Source organism: Vanacampus margaritifer, chromosome 2, assembly GCF_051991255.1.
Source record: "Vanacampus margaritifer isolate UIUO_Vmar chromosome 2, RoL_Vmar_1.0, whole genome shotgun sequence".
NCBI classification, from domain to species: Eukaryota; Metazoa; Chordata; class Actinopteri; order Syngnathiformes; family Syngnathidae; genus Vanacampus; species Vanacampus margaritifer.
The window spans coordinates 7,439,171-7,460,420 of record NC_135433.1 but is presented as its reverse complement, the minus strand read 5'-3'; the positions used below and the strand labels follow the sequence as shown (position 1 = coordinate 7,460,420).

At 39.2% G+C, this 21,250-nt stretch overlaps 1 protein-coding gene across 5 annotated transcripts in view; it reads left to right on the top strand.

The window, feature by feature from the left end:
- LOC144042751 (receptor-type tyrosine-protein phosphatase mu) overlaps window positions 1-21,250 on the top strand; it is a 245,438-nt gene that overhangs the window by 61,389 nt on the left and 162,799 nt on the right. For all 5 annotated transcript variants that reach the window (XM_077555675.1, XM_077555673.1, XM_077555680.1 and 2 more), the window contains exon 3: window positions 18,224-18,498. In XM_077555675.1, coding sequence (XP_077411801.1) covers window positions 18,224-18,498 — 275 coding nt within the window. The remainder of the gene's footprint in view (window positions 1-18,223; window positions 18,499-21,250) is intronic.

Below are 21,250 nucleotides of genomic sequence, written 5' to 3'. Positions count from 1 at the left end.
GCAAAGCGGTGCTTATCTGGCAAGTGGATCAGTCACATTAATCACGGCACATTTTAATTTAACGTTAAATTTAGCACACGTGCGTGGTGTTAATTTGTAGGTCACCCTCTGCCGAATTCTGCTACGACCTTTTGCCCAGCTTCCCTACGCCCTGACATTAATCAAAAGTGGAAAGCAGTTTCTCCTTAGCGAACGGGAGTTCTGCCTAAAAATTAAGCGAGGCCCCTGCTAATTGACTGTGTCACCGAGGGGACGCCCGACACAATGGAGGCCCGCCGCAATCCATCCTCTGGCGAGGAAAACAACATCCATCACTGGCTTTGTTAGAACATGAAAACTTTGCCGTTCCATTAGTGCCATTCCTCAGGTGTCTGGCAGTGTCTGTGCATTTTAAGCAGAGCCGTGGCCTTCCAGTGACTACAATGCATTCTAATTAATTCCAGCGTGCGCACGGCTGATGGAAAGGCGCACATAATTAAAATTGATCGGCTTATTATAATTTCAAATATCACTACGGGGGAGCCTATGTTGCTTATACAAGTGAAGACGCTGTATGGACCTGAAGTGGAATTGAACCTTTTGCTCAACAGCTGATTCACAAATGTCTACTTTATCATGCTTTGCTGTGGAATTAATTTAACTGTGTTGTTTATTTCTAATTTTTATGTTGATTTCTATTGTGAAAGGTGTTTTTGAGGAGTGACCATATTAACTCATTTGCTCCCAAAAACTCCAAAGACATATTTATATATTTTTTTTGTTTTTGTTTTTTAATGCTAGAACATACAGAAGGCTTTGAGGCCTATCAACTGCAGAAAACGGTTAAAGAACTGGTAGTTATTACAAAAATGGCCAGCAGGTGGCAGCAGAGTATAAGAGATCAGCCAGAGCCATGTTGAAAAAAGCTCATTTACCCACAGTTTTTAACAGATTTGTGAATAATGATGAAATGTAGCTACATACTAACGCTAATTGCTACGAAACGGAACAGATAGAAGTGGAACCTCGGCGTTTGAACGTCTCGGAACTTGTACAATTCAGACTTCAAGCAAAAATTTTGAGTAAAAAATGCCTCGGAGATTGAACTCATTTTCGGAGCCCAAGCAAAGCAAGCTAAGATATATCTTGAAAACGTGAAGCCGAGCAATGCCGAATGCTCACGTTGCGGTAGTTGAGACGATGCACTGCTCATTTCTAGCCAGATCGTGAATGCTCCCGCAGGTGCTCCATACTCCCGAGTGCATTTTGATTTTTCCAGGACAATTTTCTTCGCCATGTGGCCAAAGAAAGACAACAGTGCCAGTGGCAGCATAGAAAAACATACAGTGCTACGAACCACAGTGGAATTAGGAAGGGGATTATCACGCCGTTGTAACTACCGTGACTACTTCTGTAAATACTGGCACGAAGACCCCCCTTAGCTGTTCAATAACGTGCCTGACGTTAAACAGCGCACGTAAGGACCGCTTAGTAGTCTAACAATATGCCTAATCTAAATTACACAAACTCAGCACTGAACTGAAGCTAGCATTAACATAGCATTTATCATCCACTGATGCTATCACACTACAAACAGGTAAGGTATTTTTATTGTTTAAATACTGTACTGTACTGTAAATGTAAAAAAATATATAAATATTAATTAAAATAGGAGTTTTTGGAGCTTGAGAATGGATTAATTGCATTTACATTATTTTCTAGTTTCGGAGGTTGAACAATTCGGACTTTGAACACTTCGCAGGAACAAATTATGCTCAAACTCCGAGGTACCACTGTATACTTTGTTTCCTGATGAAAGAAGAGACTCTAATCTTTCTTTCATGTGTTTATAGCAATAGAACACAATATTCTGTAAAATCCAGTATTACAGTCGGAGTGAGGGGGGGGGGATTTCAAACAACTATATACTGTAGCTTTGCCTCTTAAAGAAAGGTTTCTGTTCACATTGTTTGGTCATTGTGTTAACTGTTAAATTAATTTTTATATATTAAAAGTAGTACAGTTATTGGTGAGTATTAGGAGTGAATACTTGTACTGGTATCAGTCTGGAAAAAGTGGTTTTGAATATCTCTAATATATATGTATATTGGGTGACCAGGCACTGTGTGTTTTATATATTTATTTATTTTACTACAATTGTTTCTAGCCATTGTATTGTTTCTATTGTTCAAGATGGCTTTTAAAATTAATAACTGCCGAGGAGTCATCAACAATTGGCGAATTGGGTGCGAACTTTCACCTGATTATTATAATTTTTTTAAAATAGTCAATTCAATAATACTTGCACCAGCATATGCCGAGTACGTCGTCAGACTTTTGGAGAGGTTCCACTGTCGTCCGTAAAGGGAACCTCATTCTGCCAGTCTTACACTATTGTCTTAGGTGTCACTATCCAACAAGGCTGCGCTATGGAAACAAAGGGCCCGACGAGGACGTTCAATTTGCCGGCGTGCAACATATTTAGAGCGAGACAATAAGTCATTAAGCCGGAGCTGCACTTTCCATTGTGCCCGGCATAATACACAAACCCTAATTAATCTCAGTTTGAGACTCTTCCTCCAGCCTTTTTTGCTGTGATTCCCTGCAACAAGCCCCACGGGAGGGAAGAGGGCAGCGGTTTCTGGAGAGTCAGCTGGCGCTCGCTCTTCACAAGCAAATATAAATAAATAAATAGAAGACAGGGGTGGTATTAACAGCCTTCAAGTTCGTCCGAGTCACCCTATACTGTAGATGCCCAAGCTTGTAATCAGAGCTGCAGGGAGGCATAAACAAGGCCATTTGCCAGTCACACGTGGCAATTAGGAGGGGAACACATCAACGGAAACAACCAAATTGGCCCGTTTCTTTCGTACCAATGTTTGGATGACAGCATTCACCGCACAAGCTGGTTTTATACTGAAGTGGCACAGTTTGGGATCATGTATACTGGCAGAGTAAATGGATTTAAAACACTCACGACATCGCATAGTTCCAATGGGAGAGTTTGTTTTGAAATATGAAAACAATTGGAAAATGGCCGTCACCACCATAACAGATTAGACAGCGCTCCAATAAATACGACTACATAGGTCGTTTTGAAAAGGTGCCAAATTACGACCAAGTGTTGCGAATTTTAGTTTAGCGACCAATATCGGCCATGTTAAATAGTGCAAAAATCCATAAGTGAGATTCGAACCCGGTCCGTCTGGTCCAAAGACGAGTGTTTATCTGACCAAGCTATTTGGCTAATTTTGATTGTTTTAGTTTTGTCTACATGTTTTGTAGCGGTCTACAACCTCACTGTGCCTTTCCCTAACCTCAACCATTAGTGTCCCATGTAAAGACGTAACATGTACTGTACAACCTCACTGAAACGTCATCCTAACCCCAACCATTAGTCTGTCTAAACGTCCGTCTTCCAACCAGACCCATTACTTTTTTTCGCTATTTAACGTAGCTGATACAACATGGCCGATAGAGGTCACTAAACTACAATACAGAACACTTGATCGTATTTTGGTGCATGGTTAACGACCTGTATGGTCATTATTGTTGGAGGACTAATGGATTGTTTTCGACATTAGGTGGGCCATTTTTATTTTATTTTTTAGCATCAATTATCATCACTTAATTTTTTTAAAGAATAAATAAAATCAAATTTTCACTTTTTTTTTCTTGCTGTGCTAATTCATTTATTTACAATTACGACAAAGACATTCATAAAAAAAAAAAAAAGAATTTTTGTAAATTAAAAAAATAAATCCTTTTTTGCTTTTACAAATGTCTGATTACCTTTTGCAAAAATATTATTCATAAATATTAGAATGAGACTAATAATTATGGTATTAAGAAGTTTTTAAGCTTGCTTTAAAAAACATCTATATATATATATATTATATTTATTTTGCTAATATTAGTTAAATTACCATTAGATTTTTTAATTCAGTTTTAGAATATATATATTTTTTTACAAAGTACAGCGATGTGATGTATTTTTTGCACATTTTATTCTTATGATAATGATAATAATGCTAATAATGCTAATAATAATGATAATTATTGTTATTATTTAAAAATATAATTTTTAGTTAACTGGCAAAAGCTTAGTGTTTTACTTTATTTTGCTAATTTACAGTCTTAAAAATATGTTAAGTATTGTTGTAAAAAATAAAAACATAATAATAACAATAGTATTATTATTATTATTTACAATTATCTTTATTTAGAAATATGTTTAGTTCACTGGCAAAAGCTTAGCGTTTTACTTTTTTGCTCATTCACATTAAAAAAAATATGTTAAGTATTGTAAAAAACATAATAATAATAGGTATTCTTGTAAAAACAATAAAATAAAAACCCAATAATAATAATAATAATTATTTACATTTATTTGTATTTAAAATTATTATTTACAATTATTATTATTTAGAAATATGTATAGTTCACTGGCTTAAGTCAATACTTAACTTTGTATAGTTCACAAAGTTAAGTATTGTAAAAAAACATAATAAAATAAAAACATAATAATAATAATAATAAATAGTAATAATATTAATAATAATACGTTATCAAACCGCAGCTACATTTGTACAAATTCATGGATAATGTAAAAATTTAATATAGAGAACTCTAATATCAACGTCTTCTTAAAATAATCGCCGAAGTAATTTTTTTCAGATTTTTTTTTTTGTTAATGACTTGGGCAATTATTCAAATAAATAGTATTTGAACTATAAAAACACTCTAAAAATGTTTACATTTTTTATTTTAATGATATATATATATATATATTTTTTTCCCTTTAGTACAAGACCCTAGCAAATCTCATAAGAGCAGTGTGTCCCTTACAACAGGTTGTCTGTTGTTGTTTTTGCTGCACTTTGAAGTGAACGAGCAGAAGGAGGTACGACGGGAAGGGCATCCTGAATTGAATCAGAATTCAAATCACATCAGCCAAAGATGGGATTTGCCGCTGTGGGACGAGGAGGAGGAGGAGGAGGAGGAGGGAGGGGGGCGGCCAGGTGGGTGCGCTGTGTTTCACAAAATAAGCTAATTGCTTTTAGAGCCATTCACAAGTTTGTGTGAGGTCCCGCCGCAGAGTTGGCAAGGTTAAGGAGAAAGCCCATTATACGATTAGAGGACCAAACGGAACGTCAAATTATGTCATCTCGATACATTTGTGGATTAATTCCCGCGTGGGGACGCATGCTGTGATATTTGAGATGTTTGTGCATGCGTAAGGAGCGGCGGCAAACTGGATTTGGACAAACAGGATTAAGACCGGTGGAGGACATATTTGCATATTACAACTTCATCCTATGCACCGTGGCTAATGACGCAGACAGGTAACTCACGGCTGCAGCTTCTCTTGTGTAATGGGCCATTTTTGAGGCATTGATTGCAGCAGGAGCAATTGGCCTTACTGCATTTTAAGATGGCAAATTGAAGCCATTAAAAATACAAGCATAAAATATCAATCAGTATTAACTAGGGGCAGGACAAAATAGAGCTGCGTGGTATGTGTGGTAGAGAAATTTGGCCCATGGTATTGATTTATAAGATTCAACCAATCGCGGTACCACTTGTTGATGATGTCATTGTATCTGCCTGTGTGAAAATGGCTTGCAGCTCGTCTGAGGAGCTGCCAGCTGTACTTGGGTCTTTTCTTCTGCTTTTCTCGCCGCTTGTGGACTACCTTTTGTTTTGTTTTCTTTTTTCTTTTTTTTGAGAGCTCAATATTATTCATTGGGCAGCCTCCCCGAGTCATCATCGCTCTTTTTTTTTTTTTTGGACTACCTTTTGTAACCAGGGTCCAACATTAAGCCTTAACAAAATTCATAGTTAAATGTAGGCCTTCCTGTGGATGAAATAGTGAAGCGTGTAGTCTTAGCGGCTGAAATACAGCCAAGTATGGGCATTCAAGGCAACACTAACACCAGGATTAATGCAAAATTTATTGAGAAATCAAAGAAAATGTGCAAAAGATTTGTAGTGACTGAAATAAAATACATTTAAGATGGATTCACAACAATAGTTGGGCAATTTATGGAGTATTTTTTTATTTTTTTTTATTGGGGTGGTGGTCGTGGTTGGTCTGTGTAGTAAAACTTTTAAAGTATGATGTATACAATTTGGAATTAGACCACAATTTTGGGGGAAATGGCATCTTAGTGTCACACAAAACTACATCAAAACATGTTTTGCTTTGACTTTGGATTTAATTCCCCATCTTTTTAGGATTCTGACCTTTTTACATACCTACAACTTGTATATATTTATATATATATATATATATATATATATATATATATATAATTTTAATTTTATCTCTTTCTATTCTGTTGTTTTTTTCTTTACTGTAAACTGCAGCTGGACGGAGACCAGGAAAAAGTTCCCCACGGGGAAAATAAAAGTGTATCGTATCGTATATAACATCAAATGAATTTTTTTCAACGTTTATTTGCCTTTTCATTTGATTTTCACCTGTATTCTACTAATAATGGTTATAATTTCCATTTGCCCTTATGTCGAACATCTCGCTACCATATTATATTATATATATTATATATTGCATTCATAGGTCCTAAATTTTGGAATGACTTGATACGTTGTTGAAAAATGTATCCTCTTATACTGTTTTAAAAAAAAATATTGAAGCTACATTTACACTTATCCTGATTATAATTATTTTATATTTCCGTCTTTGTCTATTTATAATCCGTTTTAAAGGTGTGTTCTTTCTTTTCTTAATTCAATTTATCTTGTTCTCTTGTTTTGATAGATTGTATTATCTAGAGTTTTTTGTTGTTGTTTAAATTTGATATAATCCTTTAAATATGGAGTGGAATCTTGTCGTAGCCATCTCGTCTTTATTCCTTTTTTAAAATTGCGCTACATAAATCAATTTTAAAATTTAAATATCAATCCATTTTAAGCAGGAGTGAAACAAAATAATAATCTTGCGTTGATTTTTTAAATCATACTGTTTCGATAGACAGGCACTGAACATTGATAAGGTTTAATTAGGGCGGGACATATTCTTGATATTGCACTACAGTATATCGTTTCTGTTCATCGAAAGGAACAATGAATGGGGACAAATAATTGGTATACAGATGGATGCACTTTATTTGTTTTCGATACAGTATCGATACATAAGTCAAAACGCTGTAACTAGAATTGTGTCAAACTATCTATTAAATTGCATCAAATTGATTATGAGTATTAAGACACAAACTTCAAAGTGTATCATTTTAATTTGATACAGTATCTGCGGAAGACTTTCTGCACATAAATGTGAGAGCGCGTCTAGACATGAAAGGTGTCCTCATATTCAACAACAAAGATTAAAACATGTAATTGCAATGATCAAAGTCTACAGTTAGAAAGTATTTAGCTGAATTTGCAGGCAAGTGACGCTCAGCGCAGAAGATATAATTTGCAATAATGACGAGCACTCATTATTTCTCCCGCGCTCAGGTCCTGAACTCAGAGAAAATCATTATGTGTGAGGTGGTGGCTGGCGAGGATGAGGAGGTGTTGAAGGAAAATGAAGGGGCACTCTTTAAACCCTAAAAGCCTGCAGGTCTCATTTGCTCATAAAATTCAGAGAGGTCGCAGCGGCAGAAAAAGCGCACTTGCCACTCGGGAAATGTCAATGAAGACGAGGCCATCTTGTGTGCCACCAATCAAAATGGCTCTGGCTGCTAATGTGGACCAACATGAAAGGGCGGCCTGATGAAAAAGACAGCGTACGTGTTCACCTCAAACCGTCAATCAGGACCACCGATCCCGGCCTGCTTCCTTCATTCATGAGCAACAATTCACCCCCTGCTACGTTGTTTCCCAAACTTTTGAAGTTGTGCATCTAACATCAAACCAAAACGATACGATGCAGTTAAAATTGGACTCTATTTGATGCCTGTGCACAAGATGTCATCAGTGAAAAGTGAAAACATATCACCATATAGTTTTTGGGTCTGATTGATGATCCATGCATGTTTAAGCAGCAATACACAGTACTGTATACTGTGTAACTATGAATTTTGTTTTAATTGTTTTAATTCACATTATCTATACACTGCGTAGTGGAGACTGGATATGTTTAACTGCACTGCAAAAGAAAAACTCATAAAAGCAAAATATGTATATTCTTTGTTTGACAAGATAATGCTTCTTACTAGCCAGTTTTCACTTTCATTTGACTTCAAACATTCGTCCTCTTTACAATTCTTAACAAGGGACTTGTTGAAATTTTATTGCCGGCATTTAATTTTTTTTAAAATTTTTTATAATAAGAGCTCAGACTCTCATCAAAGGTCCACAATCGCCATTGGCATTAGCCACCAAATAACCAAATCAAATCGGTTGAGTTATTTTTGCCAAAAAAATCCCCCGTCCATAGTCCAAATGAAAAGCCCAATCATTAGTCATATTGGTTAGCATATAGTGCTACTCACACTGATGTATTAATGGTGCAAATGTTTGGCGGTGGTCGGAGGAGCCGTAGGCTCACACTGGCAGCCACGCTTCCGTCAACCTGCCGCAGGGCAGCTGTGGCTACTAAAAAGTGTGAATGTGTGCATGAACAATGTATCCATTCCATTGTAAAGCGTTTTTGAGTGTCTAGAAAAGCGCTGTATTAATCTGATGCATTATTACAGTATATTATTATTATTACATTCACTTTTTTGAAAATGTGAGCACTGGCACACTGACAGCCACGAGAACCTACGGAAAGGTTGTCCTTTTTAGTTTAAAATAACTTACTTTAACTACTTGGATCCTATACTTTACCCTGGCCAATAGGGATGGGTACGTTTCACATTTGAACTGGTTCTGTTCCAATTCTCGGTACCCGGTAATCGATACCGGTACTCAATGGTACCAATTTTCGCTACTTTTGTACTCTCTCTCTATCCTTTTTTCTTTTCTTTTTTTCTTCAAATTTTATTTATTTGGGTGGTAATAAATCTCTTTCCTGCGTGAGTTGGTGACGTTAGTGCGCCGGGTACATATAATGTTGCGTTGAAGTGCGCCATGGAAAATCAACATGGCACAGTTTGATTTTACGTGAATCGGTGCTCTGTAGTACCGACCCAAATTGGTCCACACCACAAAAAGTACGGTCTTCGGTACCCATCCCTACTGGACAACGGCAGAACAAAGAATGTTTTTTTTCCTTTTTGGTCCCATTTAAAATTCTTGTTATTAGTAAGTTAAATGAAAAATGACCGTAATTGGATGGGTGTTGATAGTATACAGTGTTCTGGACCGAGCCCTGCTGTGAAGAGCAGAAATCCGCGAGTAAATACCCATCAGAAGGTTTATAATTCTCTACAGATAATACAAGATAAGCACTACTTTTCTATTAGACAGGGTTATGGCCTGACTAAATGAAGCTCCACCCCCTCACTTCAACATCGTGCTTTGGCATCAAGATGGTGCCAAAGCAATGTACCGCCAAACTAAATTTGAATTGTTCAGCCTTGGCAGAGATGTGCACTGCAATATACTGTATTAAATTAAAGTGTATCATTTGTGACAGTAAATTAGCAACCAAGTGATGGGTGACTAAAAAAAAAATAAAATAAATAATTATTAATTAATTAGCACCTTCGCCATTGTCACAGATTGCCATTCAGTCTTCCGCCCCCATGACCACGCACACCCGCCACAACCACCAACAGCTAATTAGCCAGCAAAATCACACGAGCAAAAGATAATGACACTTTGTTAACGCTGTGCTAATGCACCGCGGGTGTATTTTTTTGCCTTTTTTAATGGTGGCGTGATGAAGATCAATTAAAAATAGAGAACGCTCTCAAGGCTGCCTCACTCTGCTACTCGGACCCTTAGATTTTTTATTATTACAAATGTAGGCCACCTTCACCTTCCATTACAATGACGAGGCGCAGAACACACAGCGGGGCTATGAAAAATGAATTAGATTAGAAAATGAAGTGTCCCTGCTCCAGATGAGAGTGACGTTAATGTTGCCGCTCTTCACACGTGAATATGAGAAACTGAAGGGAAATTGTGGGTCTTTGAAATGTGACGAGTGAGGATTTTTGATTTGGTTCATAGATCAGCGTTGTGTTATGAATTTTGTCGATTGTATGGAATTCGTTGTGGATTAATCTCATCCCAATAATTGATTGGTCATTTTTTTTAGCTTTTTGTACCCGTTTCTGTCCTGATGTAATATCGTTATGCATTATCATTGTATTGTTTTGTTTGGCATAGCATCAATACATGTGTTAAATATCAATCAGTATTAATGGTTGTGAAATGAAATATTGCTGGTGATGTGTTTAGGTTGATACAATATTAGTGCAGAAGCATCAAAATTGTTAACTCTAATAAAAATATCAATATTGGTATGCATTTGTTTGCATATGATACAGTTTGATGAATGAGGACTGGAGTCAAATATTTTGTTTTAAGTAGGGATACTGTACATCTATATTGCAAAATTTACTGAGAAATGTAAAAAAACAACAACAATCAAGCAGTTTGGGTCTCGGAAAGCTAATTTGCATTGCCGACAAAAATCACAATTTGAACTTTGGCTACATTTCAAATGCGACTTTGTCTGGGTAGTGGACCTGTCGTGGTAGCCCAGTTTGGTGGCCCCAATGGCGCTTTGGTTTTGCCAACTTAAAAACTTTTCTGACTCCTCTACCGACATTTTTTTAAACAGCTAGAAACCAATCTTCTGACTCCAGACTACAAGTAGATGCTGCTTATAAGAAGCCACCACTGTCTAATTAAACCATCCATCAAAAGGGTGGTGGGTGATCTGGAGCCTATCCTACACCCTAGATGGGTCGACAGCCAATCCTTATTCATACCCATGCCTACACAGGCGGGCCTGAGCCGAGATTCAAACCCCACACCTCAGAAATTTGAGCCGGAAGTGTTACCCACTCTTCCACTGTAAAATTTTTAAGGAAGTCAACATTAAACATTTCGTGACAATAATGTTATATGCGACCTCACTAGTCTAAACTTGACATTCTGATTATTATTACATTTGTGGAATATTAGTTATGCAGCAAAATCCAGCCATTTGTATCTATCTCCATTTTTCCACTTGCTGACTGAAGATGACATCAAAGTTGCTCAGGGCTCAGGCAACGACCAATCACAGCTCACCTGTTTTCTGAAGCTCAGCTGTGATTGGTTGTTACCTGAGACCTAAGCACCTGTGATGTCATTTTCACTTGACAGCAAGTGGCAAAATGGCCGCCCCCTAAAATGGATGAAAACGGCTGGATTTTGCTGCTTAACTCATATTCCACTAACGCAGTATTAACCAGAATACCAGACTAAGACTAGTAGAGCTGCATAGAGCATATTATTGTCCCAAAAATGTTTTGGGGTTGACTGTAATTGGAAAATATTTACTTGGGTGACATGTTTAATTTCATACGTGATGGGTAAGCAGACCCAACTAGTTGTATGCACACAATTAAAAAGTAAAATTTCCATAATATGTCCACCTATTGTGTGTTATTATTTATTCATTAAGAGGGCAATTAAAAACTGCTCGCGAAGGGGATGTGCGCCTGTGATTTCCCTCCCTAATTACCAAACAAAAGGTGCTTTGCTGCTGTGCAAAAGTGTCCGCGCGGAGCTTCGACATTGCAAGGCGAGCCGCAACTCAACAATTCATCAAGTCGTCCAGAGGTGTTGACGGCCTCGCCTCGTGGCAGATGGCCGAGGATTATTAACGAAACATCAGCCGCCGTCACACGTCACGCGACACCTGAAACGCCTCAAAGTCAACCCTCGTTGGAGCTCCGCTTCCTGCATTAGAAATAATAACGCTTTAATCAGAGGCAAAGTGAACGCGAATGACAACAATGAGCCTCAACGGAGCCAGCGTAATTAGGGCGGACTCGCTCATTAGGAGCACTTACGGTGTCGGCGTCTTTGGCTCAAAATGCTTAGCTAGCCTCCAGATCCAACCTTCGTGATACCAGATGGCCGTACTTCCCAACCTTCTTCGTCTCTCCCGAGTCGAGGTGCTCCTGTTACATAACTTATTCATCAAACACCCGAAAAAAAAAATAAAATAGCTCGCTCTGGGTCATCTCTGGTGTGTTGCATCCTGTGGTTTGTTCGGTTGCCACGGAAACGGCCCCAAAGCGCAGAAGGTACATTCTTGAGTAGCACGATTTATTTATTCCCATTAAAATGGAGCATCCGCTGAAGAGAAGAATAATGATCCTTTAATAGTTTTTGAGGTAATTAAATTTTACATTCAGAACCCCAAGGAGAGATAACAACATGAGGGGGGCAGCACGAGTGACGTGATGGCCCCCAGCAAAGGGGGCTTTGTGCTACAGGACACGTGCGTGATAAAAATTGGCGGATCTCGAATTCCCATAACTGCAGTCTTGAGTGACTCCGCACCAACTTCAACCAACCAACTTCCAGGTCCCCACGCTTGAAACAAGTGATGGGACACCTACAGCAAAAGTTGAGTTTTACTGAAGAAAAAAAATCCCATACTAATAATATAATATAATAATAAATTGCCAAATGCAGAAACATCAATGTAAGTTATCACGATGTAGTGGCTCTCGCTAACAGACAGAATTAAGTAACCGGAATTAGGTTAAAAAATTCTATATACGTAGACCATGTTTCTATAAATTTTGATATTTGGTTTTTATTTGAGGCAGATATTTTTTCCATTAAAATGTGATTTATGAGGAGGTTAGACCATTGGTCGATATTCAGAGTTTGTTTATTTTTCCAGTTAACAAGAATTGTTTTTTTAGCGATAGTAAGGGCTACAAGTGTAGATTGAAATTGTTTATGTGGTAAGTCTGTTGTTGTTAGGTCACCTAGCAAACACAAGTTTGGAGATAAAGGTATCCTACAGTCCAAAATAGCGGAAAGTTTTTCTAAGACTTTAGTCCAGAAATACATAACCGGAGTACATAACCATAAAGCATGAACATAAGTGTCTGAGTCTGTCGGAGTCTGAGAGTCCCATTTTCTTCATCATATATTGAGTAATGTAATGTATGTCTCTCGAATTTCTATTATTATGGTTCCTAGTTGTTCTGCTCTTCTGGTAATTACCCAAAATTTCCGACCAAAAAGGGACCATACAAGTGATGTGATGCCCCCAGAAAATGTGATGCCCCCAGAAAATGTGATGCCATGCTAAAGGGCATCAAGTCTATAACTGTGGTCCCCAGTGGCTCTTGTGCTCTTCTGGGTATTTGCCAAACCAAATTCCAGGTCCCCAAGCTCCATCAAGTCTTGTAAAAAGAATGAAGCTGTCCCCCAATGACGGACGGTAAAAATGGTGTGACACCCCCAGCATATGGAGTGCCTTTCTAAAATGGCAGAAGCGGGCAATTTACAAAATTTTGCTGGCCTGTCATTCATCAGCGCCCTGGGCACTCTTCCGTCATTGTCAGTCCGCCATTTTTTCAAGCTGAAACAAACTGTAATTGTCAGACCGCCATTTTATTATAACCGCGCTTCCATCACCACTATTTTAGGACCGACAGACAGAGGTGTAACCTTGCTCTGCAAGATAAATTCTCGCGGTATTTGTAAATGAACAAACTCCCGATAATACATCTTTTACCGAGCCCGATGATTTCCACCGATCAGTGGTTCGGACCAATCACAGAGCGACATTGTGTTTGGGGCATGATATGCAGCTATGACAAAACCAAGAAGCCAGCCAATTAATTCCGTGCCAACGTTCCGTTCCGTTCCGTCTTCAATTCCGCTTATCCGGGGTCGGGTCGCGGGGGCAGCAGCTTTAACAGGGAAGCCCAGACTTCCCTCTCCCCAGCCACTTCAGCCAGCTCCTCCGACGGGATCCCAAGGCGTTCCCAGGCCAGCTGAGAGACGTAGTCTCTCCAGCGTGTCCTGGGTCGTCCCCGGGGCCTCCCGCCGGTAGGACATGCCTGGAACACCTCCCCAGGGAGGCGTCCAGGAGGCATCCGAACCAGATGCCCGAGCCACCTCAACTGGTTCCTCTTAACGTGGAGGAATAGCGGCTCGACGCTGAGTCCCTCCCGGATGACCGAGCTTCTCACCCTATCTCTACCCTGCGGAGGAAACTCATTTCGGCCGCTTGTATCCGGGATCTTGTTCTTTCGGTCACGACCCACAGCTCGTGACCTTAGGTGGTTCCGTGCCAACGTTTAAAAATAAATAAATACATTTGTTCGCACAAGCTAATCTGATTCGGTAACGGACTGCAAAGTCACACACAGCGTGCTGTACAGGTCTGCCGCCACCCGGAGATAGCGGTAAGTGTTTCCGTGTTTAAAACTGTTGATAGCAACAGTGCTAGCATTAGCTAAAGTATTTAGCACAGCCACCGAGATGCCAGTGAAAAAGTGGAAGCGTTCGAGAGGCTCTTATAAAATAAATAAATAAAAAGTTATTGAAAAGGGAAGGCGCTGCAGGAGAAAGAGTGGATCACCTGTACTGCAGTACACGAACCGATGCAAACTCACACGGGGAAAAGACAGCGAGAAGAAAATAAACTCACCCCCGCGTTCGCTGTTTCATTCAAACAGACACTTGATTGCAGCGTTTTTTTGCGTCGCGTCACCACAACCTATTTTGGTCATATTGTTTCGGCTTTCATTTAATTTCGGCCGAAAATGTTCGGTGGCCGAATATTCGGTGCAGCACTACATATGACGTATCAATATGTCATGAACTCTTTTTTTTTTGGGAATTTCGAATTGGAATTTCGACAAAACTTGGCTATATTTTAACGCTGATAACGAAAGAACGGAAAAAGATATACACTTCTTTTTTTCTGATAAAAGGAGAGTCTAATCTTTCTTTTGGTATATTTCCATGTTTATATAGCAATATAACTCAATATTCTGTGGGCCTTGCAACATCAGTCAAAATCCAGTAAAATGGCTGCTATTGCTCCAATAAAAAGGGCTGGGAGTGAATGAGTTAAGTAGGGCTACTACATTACTATTATTTTCATGTTTCCAAATAAAACTCGTTTCTCGGGCTGGATATTTCAAAACCTTCTGTTTGCGCACTACTTAACCATAAACTATAGATGTGGACTAAAAATGTTGGTGTTATCTTTAAACTGTTGGCCATTTCTAACATAAATTGTACAGACAGTAACTTCACTGAATAAAGGATTATCTTATCGTAGCGGTTCTAAATTAAAGCCATAATTACAGCAGAATACAGAAAGCTGGTTCCGACGTCTGCAGAGACGTCCCGAGAACCGAGTGCCTTAATGAGAAAATGCTCTTATCTCTTGATAAATTGACTTCTCTGACTATTACTGTGAATAAGAATACAAAACAGGCCAGCCTAAAGATGAAAGATATTCGTGGGGACTGTTTTCCTTTAGCGAGAGAGCAGGAGGATGTGATGGGAAATCAATACCTGCCCCCATTTAGCTTTTATTGCTTGGGTTGGATATTAAAAGTTAAACTAATGCCCCTCGTGTGGTGCCAATAAAACACAAGTGAGAAGTATTACATTGGCAAACTGACAAGACGACACGTTCGTTTTTGTCATCATGCTTTTTTTTTTTTTTTTTTGCCACTGTGTGAGGCGGAGCTGAACGCTTAGAATCTCTGTTGTTAAAGTCAACATCTAGCGACAGGCTCGGCTGCGCTGGCGCTAAAACGGGGGGCGAATAACGCCGAGTGCATCGGCGGCCTCGGCCCGGCGCGCTCTCACAATAGCCTATTTGTTCAGTCAATGAGTCGAGCGCGCCCCGCTTGTCTTGTTGTGCCGCGCTTGTAACGCTCGACGATTCCATCTGTCTCCGACTTGAGATAACGAGGGAGTGGGGTGCGGTTGGTGTGGAGGGGGGGCTCTGTCATGTTTACACGACGAAGCTGGAGTGAGGGGAGGCGTAGAAGGGAGTCACAGCAAGAGAGCGCTCAACTTATTTTTTTCTTGGCCTCCTCCAAGCCTCTTAGCTGCATGCAGTTTTGGACATCACGAGTGAACGAGCAAAAAGTCTGCCATTTTGTCTTGAAGAAGCCATTTTAGGGTCATTTTGGACATTTCCGAGGGTTCTTCAGAACTGTGGCCCGATTACAACCACATTTGAGCTACATGTACAGTACTAGACAGATTGACAATGTTAAATTGGGAGAACTTTGGATTTTGATTGTTGAGTGTGGGCAGAATAATGGCAGCAAAGTTTGATGACTCGCCATAAAAACATCCCCACGAAGCCAGTTTCCCTTAGCAACATTTTCTAGGAATGTCTATCACGAGAAGAGGCCTGCATGCCTGAATTCACATAGAAGTCTGCCATTTTGGTTTGAAAAGGTCATTTTGGTGATTTACAGGGCTCCTTCAAAGACTAATTTGTACTAGAGATTTGTCTGCTACCAAATTTGAACTTCATTTACTAAGTACTGGAGCTCGGCGATGCAAAATTTGGTTTGGGGTTTTAGTGATATATATAGTAGCAGTAGCACAATCTCTCATGAATAGACCCACAAAAAGTCTGAAGAAGCCAGATCTGAAAAGACATGGGATTATTTGGATGTCTGCCATTTCTTTTTGAAAGTGGCCCATTATAGGGTGATTTTAACCACTTCGACAGACAATAGTTTTCTTGAGATTTTGTCCGATTGTGACAAGATTTTCACTGTGCATGTATACTAGACCATTTGGCAACAGTAAATTTGGGCTTTTCATTGTTGCATGAGGGAAAAACGGAAGCGTGGAGCTGCCAATTGTGGAATAAACATTTTTACTGGCAATTAACTCTTTGACTGCCAGACGTTTTCAGAAAAGGGATGCCGTGGGTGCCAGCCGATTTAAGCATTTTGACTGATCTTTCAAGGTCCACAGAAAATGATGTGTTTGGACTATGGAAACACACATACTACCAAATGAAAGATTGGACTCTCATCTTTCATCAGAAAAAAAAGTTTGTTTCTACCTTATTCCGTTTTTCAGTAATCAACAATAGAAAATGGTTAGTTTCACCTCTGTTTTGAAAAAAACGTCTTTTAACGTCTTTGGCACTCCTCCATAGGATTTTACTAAACATCATTTAACGTTTTTGGCAGTCAAAGAGTTATATTTCAACGTATATGCAAATTTGTTCAAATGTATTTGTAAGTACGTTCGAACTTATGTAAGTAAGTTCAAACTTATTTGCAAGCACATTCGAACATGTGTAAATACTAACCTGGCCATAGCCAGATTGATAAATATGATTCGCTCAAGTGAGTTCTTCACAATATCAATCTGGGGCTGCTCCACTGTGATTTGCTCTGGAAAGGCGGGACATTCTGCGCAATACTTCAAGATGATTGAACGATGTGTTAACTTGTGGACGGCTACCAAACTTATGTTTTGACCAATCACGGCAACAGATTTGAATGTCGTCGTCGTAGGAGAACAAAAAGCACGAAGCGCCTCTTGCTGTTCTTCAAAAAGAAAACTGTGAGTAATTCTGCGAGAACAGAATTAATAGCTGCGTCCATTCGTCCATCTTAGGTTTGTTTGTTCCCCCCGGGCTTAGCGCTTCCTGGTTTCATCAAAGCTTCATGTCCCTCCCTAAACAAGGCCTGATTGGTCCGACCTTAAAAAAGTCGGTTGCGAACGGATCAGCCGGAGCAGTACAAGATTGATTCTGTGAACAAATACTGCAAGAATTCAGCTTGCTGGCAAGCTTATGTAAATACGTCAAAGGGTCAGCTTGTAAACGTCACATGTCCACAGCCAGAAAAATGATGAGTTATGTTTGGTCATATCCTGAGCCATTAGGTACTATGATGTCATTTTCAGTCGACAGCAAGTGGCAAAATGGCCGCCTTGTGAGATGGATAAAAATTGAATGGATTTCACTGCTTAATTTATATTCCACAAATGCAATATTAATCAGAATGTTATGTTTACACTAGTGGGAGACTGACTGCCCTTTTTTAAAAGCCGCATAGCTAGTTTCCTTTTGGAACGTGATATTTTGTTCATCATGAAAAGATCCACAAAAAGTCTCAAAACCCACTGGAATTATTTTGAAACTATTTTTTCCATTTTTGGGGTCATTTTGCACATATTCAGTGATCCTTTAAAGAGAAACCTAGAGTTTGTCTGATTGCCTACCAAATATGAGCTTGACAGACAGGTGCCATAAAAAAACAAAACTCTAACTAATAACGCAAATCCAAAAAGATGCGGTTGTACCAAACGTCAATGTGGTTCTAGTTGTTAAGGTCCCTTACCGTCCACATTTCAGGTACAGCCTTCATGATGGTCAACACCTCTGGACGCTTCTCCGGACAGAAGGCCTTACTGCTGACCCCCCAGCTGCGGGAGAACGACACCCACTGCGTCATCTTCCACTACTACATCGGTGGCCGTGACAACAGCCACCCAGGCCACCTGAACGTCTACATCAAAGAGAACAACAGCCCCATGGGGACTCCCGTATGGAACGTGTCCGCCCCGGCCTCTCGGGCCTGGGGTCAGGTGGAGCTGGCCGTCAGCACCTACTGGCCGAACTTCTACCAGGTGAGGAAACCTGAGCGTTGTCTATTTTTCATGTATGATAAATAACAAGACGAGCCATTGCACAGCGCTTTTGTCGTAACGCCAAAGTCATTAAAGCCTCTTAACAAGACCAAGCTAGACACGGTGCTTCTTTTGAGGAGATCCAAACAATAGCGTCCCATTGAAAACACCTCGTATTGATTCCCGAGGCTACCTCTGTATCCATGGTAATCTGTTCACTCGCTCCTCCATCTCAGCCCTATTTCTGAAACTCATTTTCACTTACCGGTGCGCATCAGCGGCGGCCGGGGCAGGGTGATTTCACACTCGCTTCCCTATTAGTCTTTCGCCGGGTTTGTTCCCCGAGCCCACCAAATGTTAATTGATGCAGAGAGACCCCTTAACCTCCACACGGAGGGGGCCGACTGCTCCGTCTGTGAATTATTTCATTATGTGGTAGGTGGGCGGGCGGTGGTGAAGAGGGGGGGGAAACCAAAGGCAGGCTGATAGTTCAGTTAACAAGGGACACTGCTGAGTTTCTCGCTGCCTAACACAAGATAGGAAAGGGCACTTAATGAGAGGTGCATGGACACCAGAGAGCGAGAGGCAACAGTTGAGAGCTTTTGACTATCTACAGTAGCCTTAGCCTTACGAGACAAATTAATGCAATGCCGGTCTGGTTAAATGCTTCCAGATTGAAATTTGAGATAATAGCAGGCTGCTTGTACAGTGGTTCTTTGACCTACCATTTTAATTTGTTCCGTCACTAAGCTCTTAGCTCAATGTACTTGTAGTAATCAAGTATTTTTGTACATTATTTTGCGCCACAATGGTAATATAGTGTTGTTAGGTCACCAAAACTCACTGGCTGCCACGGACAAAAGACATTGTGGATGTTAGGGATAGTCAATAACACACTAAAAACAGTTGGGTCAAAAGTAACCTAATTATGGATAAAAAAAATTAACCGATCCAGTTTATGGGTAACTTTCCGTTTTTTTTTTTTATGAATTATTTTTTTTTGTACAAAACTATCCCAAAAAAATGTGTACAACAACCCCAATAACAATACTAGTTAAATCAATAACTAGGTCTGACTAATATGGGTCAGTCCCTTTTTGACCCATATTGGGTTAGTTTTTACCCATTTTTTTGATTTAAATGTGGCTTCACTCTAAAAACTGTTGGTTCTAAAATAACCCAATTTGGGTATTTAAAAAAAAAAAGGGAAAAAAAGACCGATAAATTCCTTTGCTTTCCGGGTTCTTTTGTACAAAATTAGTTGTTTTCTATAAACATCCCCCAAAAAGGGTCATTCTGTATGACCCATAAGGTTGTTTCATACAAAATGACCCAAGTAAAGGATCTGACCAATATTTATGAGTTGTTTTATGATGAAAGACCCATTTCTTGACTCAAAGTTGGGTCAAATTGACCCAAGTAGAGGTTCGATCCATTTTTTACCCATAGTTAGGTTATTTTTGACCCAACTGTTTTTAGAGTGCTCAGTTTTTCAGACCGAGTTCAGTGCGTGTATTCACTCTTTGAGTACCTCTAGTCATTTCAATAAATACAATTTCAGTTAACACAATGACCAAAACTTGTACAATATAGAAAGATCTCTCTTTCTGAAACAGATTATGATTCGCTGATTGTGTCAAACTGCTACACTTTAAAAACATTTGGGTCGAAAAGGGACTGACACAACTGACTCAAAAATTTGGGCCACCAAATCGAATAACCCACAAAATAACTCGACAACAAAAATATTTTTTTTCTTGTATCTTCAGTCCTAAAACTTTTTTTTTTTATCCAATATTTTGGGTTAAATGGATAACCCGCAAAACAACCCGATGTAACCAATTGAGGTTTGCTTTACTGTATACGTTATTTCATTTACTTGTGTACCTACACTCTAAAAATAGTTGGGTCAAAAAAAATGGGTTGAAAAAGGTACAACTTTTTGGGTTATTTCTTCAACCCAAAAAGTTGGGTCAAAATGAAAAACCTACCAAAAAATTAATATTTTCCATAAAACAACCCCATAAAATGGAACGTTCTAAAAAGAGTAAAAGTAACCCAATTTGGGCAATTTGTTTGGGATAGATCCTCTACGTGGGTAAATTTGACTCAACTTTCTCAAAAAATTTTTTTTTTTTTTTTTTTTACAAACTGACCCATTTTTTTGTGTTTTGTACAAAACAATTATTTTTTGGGCGTTGCACAGAAAGCTGGGTCAAATGGACCCAAGTAGTGGATCGGTTCATTTTTGTCCCAAATTGGGTCATTTTTGACTCAAATGTTTTTAGAATGTAGCACCAACTATTCGCTGTATCAGTGGCCCAATACCTGCTATATATCGTCGTCCATCCCTGTTATACATTTGAAATTCCTATAGGTCCCGGTCCCGGTCCCCTGCTATAGGTTTCTAAGAAGTGCTTTCACCGGTTTTGTCAAATGTGGAAGTTGGTTGTGCATACACTGGATAATATGACATTTAATCTTTAATATGTTTTCAAACTCATTTTACAATATTACCTTCAAAATGAAGAGCTTACAGATCATTTTGAAAAAAAATGTCTGTATTTTGCCGTTGCTTCCTGTAAAAATCGTACTGTGATGAGACCTTTTCAGCTGAGAAAAGCCGAGAATAGGTTCCAATGAAAAAAAAATGTAAATAGGTGAATATTTCTAATGTGAAAGGTGGCAATTATCATGATTAACTGGCAAGGAACAATCACATTACAGTAATTGTATGACCCAATTTTCCACT